Below are 3,872 nucleotides of genomic sequence, written 5' to 3'. Positions count from 1 at the left end.
CTCAGAAATCTACTGTGGCTTTATACTTGCATGTTTTTCCCCCACATGTAGGTCCTGAAATGTAGTTTCCTGATCCAGATGCAGTGCTTCTCTTCTGAGTAATGGTCCAGCAGGCAGGATGCTGGGGACGGCACGGCCAACACAAAACTCTGCTGGAGCATTGAGCAGCCTGCAAAGACAGGTAACAGTCACTTAATGTGACATGTGGAGGGCTGGGAGCCCTTGGTACAAGAGCCCTCTGCACTCCCTTGGAGGAGAGAGGGCTGAGGGCAAAAAGACTTTCCCCAGAGATAAGCAACCTTCCTCTGGGTCATGGTGAGAAAGTGAACCACCCCCAGCATGCCTTGTTTCTATATGGTAATAGCCTGTACCCAGTTGGCTAGTTGGTTTCTACCCCACTCTCTGCCTTCCCCATATAACCTCCGTCCTCAAGCCGTGATGGGAGGGAGTCTTTGTCCCTGGACTTCCCTTCACAGAGGCTGCGGGACAATAAAAGCCACCTCTGTGGAATTGCCATACGAGGCTGCTGTCTCTCTGTCCCCGAGTTCGCCTTGGGTGGTTTCACAAAGAGCTGAATCACACGAGCTGGAATCACTTGAAGCTGAGAAATGCTGAAATCACTTGCTGCCCAGGGAGGCTTGCCACCACCTCTGGAAGAGACACTCTCTCTAGGAAGGCTGTGGCACTCTGGGTTGTCCACCCCCAGCCTCCTGAATAGCAACAAAGACATTTTTGGAAATTTCAGCAAAGCTCTTAATGTTATTTTGCAACCCAACATGAGAAGTAGGTAACAGAGCAAATTTAAGGCTTGGAAACATCTCCAGTATTTTAGATTAAATCCCTACACTCTGTGATTTTCTACTTTGATTTTCCCACTCCTTGTTGTTCAGTTGTACAGAATTACATCATAAATACATCTGGGGTTTTTTTCACTTTCATATTTTTCAGTTGATTTGTGGCACAGCAAGTTCTAGCCAACTTTTCTGCTTGGACCTAATCCCTATATCTGGCTGATATTTCACAACACTGGAGGCCAAAACCCCTGATTCTCAAGGGTGTTTAGTACAGGGGGAAAGTCCTTTAAAGTGTCCAGCCTCTGTATCACTCTTCAGAGCTCCCCACACATCTCCTAGATGACTCAGTAGCAGTTGCATTTCCAGTAGGCACTGTGGCCTGGTGACCTTTTTATAACCCCAAAGTCATTAGCATTTGGTGTCATCCCAAAACAGGTTGTGCAAGAGGCAGATCCGCGCACAGAGCTGAGGTATTTGACTAATTTACAGTTCTGCCCAGAAATGGAGGCTGGATGGCACCTCCACAAAGCCAGAACAACGGTTAGCAAAACTTTTCACTATTTATAAAATTTTAGTGAACAAAGGCATTAATGTTCATTGGCTACAAGTCACATAGTTCTCTTATTCATATTAATTCTTCTACTGGTTGATGATTCTTACGTTAATGAGTCTCATGCTCGGTCTTTCTCATCTTTTCTGCTGGCTTTCCAGTTGTTTTTCTGCAGAAGTCACAGAACAAATTAATCATCTCAAATTTGAGTTAATTATTGATTGCCCAATAGCTTTGTAGGATTTATGCAAAGTGCCAGAGTGATTGCATCAGTCTTAGCTTTTATTAAAAGCAAGAAAATAAAGACCCCCTGATTTTGGAGAAAAATTTGGAACTCAAGTGTCACCAGTGAAGGCTATGGAAAACTGGGAGCAGGTCATGAATCAGTCTTGAGCATGCCAGTTCTTCCACAGTGATTGCCAGTAGTACATGTGAGTCAACCTAAGGTTATTTACTCTTCCAAGGCTATGAAAAATCAAGTGCACCACAAGCAAGTCTTTATTTATGCTGAGCATTTCAAATACAAATTCAGCCAATGTTGTTTTGACTACAGATTTTCCTCAACAGCTGTTAAAAGAATATATAAAGCCATTACTCTTGTAGCAAGAGGCAGACACAGGATTATGCGACCATCAGTAAGCAAGCTTGTTTTGCCCTCTGGTCATACTAATGTTGCTGCTGTTGTGACTTACCTATTTAAAAGCCTTCACTCTTCACGATAACTTAATTCTCATATGTTCTGGAAGAAATTCTGTTTGCTTCCAAAGCCAGTGAACATTTTTAAATACAACTGTACCACTACCTCTTTTAAAGATATATATATAAGTTTAGTCATCTGTTATTTTTGCTATTACTTTATCATCTCTTAAATTAATAATTTTATTCTGTTTCTTGTGTTTATACACAGTGAATGGTGTAGCTATGAAGGTGCAAATGAAAAGTCAACATCCTTCTCTATAAGGCTTAGTATCTAAAAACAGGTGTAACATACAGCCAGGTGTAACATACAGGTGTAACATCTATATTGGGCCCCTCGAAAGGATTAAAAAGTGCAGATAAGTTGAAAATATAAATCATAGTAGAATAATCTACTATTAGGAATAAAGCTGAGGGGATTCCAGCCACTAAGAATAAATATATTGTTGTGCACTCTGTGATTGTTTTCTACAGGTTCTTTTCCTTTAAATCTTTAATAATCATTAAGGACTTGAACTATATGATGCTTTTCTAGATAAGCTATGTTTTCGCTTGTTTTTAACAGAGATTGTTTATAAAATAGTCTTAAAAACTACTGCACAAAAGCTAACTTAAGCACATTCTGCTCATGTCAGAAGTTTCAGAACAGTTTCCAGAGGTCAGCTCAAAGAGGTATCACTCTGTGCAGAACAGACAGGTAGTTACAACATAACCAGAAATTTAGGAACCAAGGTTCACAGTCAGTTTCCCAGAAATCAGATCAGCCTTCCATTACCACAATTACTGAGTAACAGAATCTCTGTCTGTTGGCCACTTTACTATGAGTTATCTTCATATACCTGAAGAAAAGAGGCTATAAACAAAAAGTTAGTAAGTAGCTAGTCCTTGGGAACTTGACAGGGAAGCAGTCAAAGAAGATACTAATCTATAGGCTCACAAATAACCCCTTACCCTTAGCATATGCAGGGCACTGAAGAAGCTCCTGTTCAGTGCCAGTCTGTGAGCTGTGATGCTCTTCAGTGGTTCTAGAACGTCATTGTTAAGGATATTGCTGAATGAAAGTTTTCCCCTGACATGTTTTAGTATAAACCACCAAACTAACACAAAAATGAGACCAAATTTTAAAAAGAGTGAGGAGATGTATGTTTCACCTGGTGTCTTGCTTCACTGATTCTAAGAGCCACTAGTGCAAGGATTTTTCTCCTGTCCATGTTCCAATGACTTCAGTCCTCTGACATCCCTGGCCTAAGCTGGAATCAGACCTTTTTTGCAAAGCTGAATGAAAATGTGTTCTGTCTCCAAGTTTTCCAGATGGTAGTGGGAACAAGGGGAAGACCATGAAACAACCATTCCAAAACTTACGAAAAATACAATTTTCATTATTGGCACAAAGGAGAAATGGATGTTATATTTTCTGTTCCCTAGCTCCCAAGTGAGGATAATAAACAAAGTCTCTTCCATTGGTCATTCTACAATTTCTCGAGATTCTCCTGCCTAGGCATTTTGTCTGGTGACTGAATCACAGGCAGGGTAGTGGAGTGACACCACATCAGTGTCCAGCACAGACTTGTGAATCACTGTTCTTTCACAGCATTCAATAGTGGTTTCCTAAGCCAAGAAATAATACTTTCCTGAATGAAGTTATTCTGGGAAAAGTTTATTCACAGCTGGTTTTTCTTTTTTTTTCCCTGGAGGAAAGAGAGAAAAATGTCAGTATGGCAACTTACTTTCAAATGAAAGTGTCTTTGAGTGGCAGTATATTAGCACTTTTTTTTAAATTAAGAAAAGCTCTTCCTCTAAATACAATCTAGAAGTTTCACTTCACCTCAAGA

General features: G+C 40.4%; 1 protein-coding gene and 1 long non-coding RNA gene across 12 annotated transcripts in view; one reads left to right on the top strand and one right to left on the bottom strand.

The window, feature by feature from the left end:
* IL15 (interleukin 15) overlaps nt 1-3,872 on the top strand; it is a 31,419-nt gene that overhangs the window by 10,386 nt on the left and 17,161 nt on the right. For 4 of the 5 annotated variants that reach the window (XM_048303296.1, XM_048303297.1, XM_048303299.1 and 1 more), the window contains 2 exons: nt 52-181; nt 1,230-1,334. In XM_048303296.1, the coding sequence (XP_048159253.1) occupies nt 119-181; nt 1,230-1,334 (168 nt within the window). In that variant the 5' untranslated portion in view covers nt 52-118. The remainder of the gene's footprint in view (nt 1-51; nt 182-1,229; nt 1,335-3,872) is intronic. The other variant, XM_048303300.1, reaches the window with a different exon arrangement.
* LOC125325819 overlaps nt 1,426-3,872 on the bottom strand; it is a 50,995-nt gene continuing 48,548 nt past the window's right edge. For 6 of the 7 annotated variants that reach the window (XR_007203558.1, XR_007203560.1, XR_007203563.1 and 3 more), the window contains one exon: nt 1,825-3,728. This is a non-coding gene — a long non-coding RNA (uncharacterized LOC125325819). Of the gene's footprint in view, nt 1,514-1,824; nt 3,729-3,872 lie in introns of those variants that run through there. The other variant, XR_007203564.1, reaches the window with a different exon arrangement.

The sequence above is a fragment of the Corvus hawaiiensis genome, chromosome 5, assembly GCF_020740725.1.
Source record: "Corvus hawaiiensis isolate bCorHaw1 chromosome 5, bCorHaw1.pri.cur, whole genome shotgun sequence".
NCBI classification, from domain to species: Eukaryota; Metazoa; Chordata; class Aves; order Passeriformes; family Corvidae; genus Corvus; species Corvus hawaiiensis.
The sequence above is the reverse complement of the archived record's forward strand: the minus strand, read 5'-3'. Positions and strand labels throughout refer to the sequence as shown.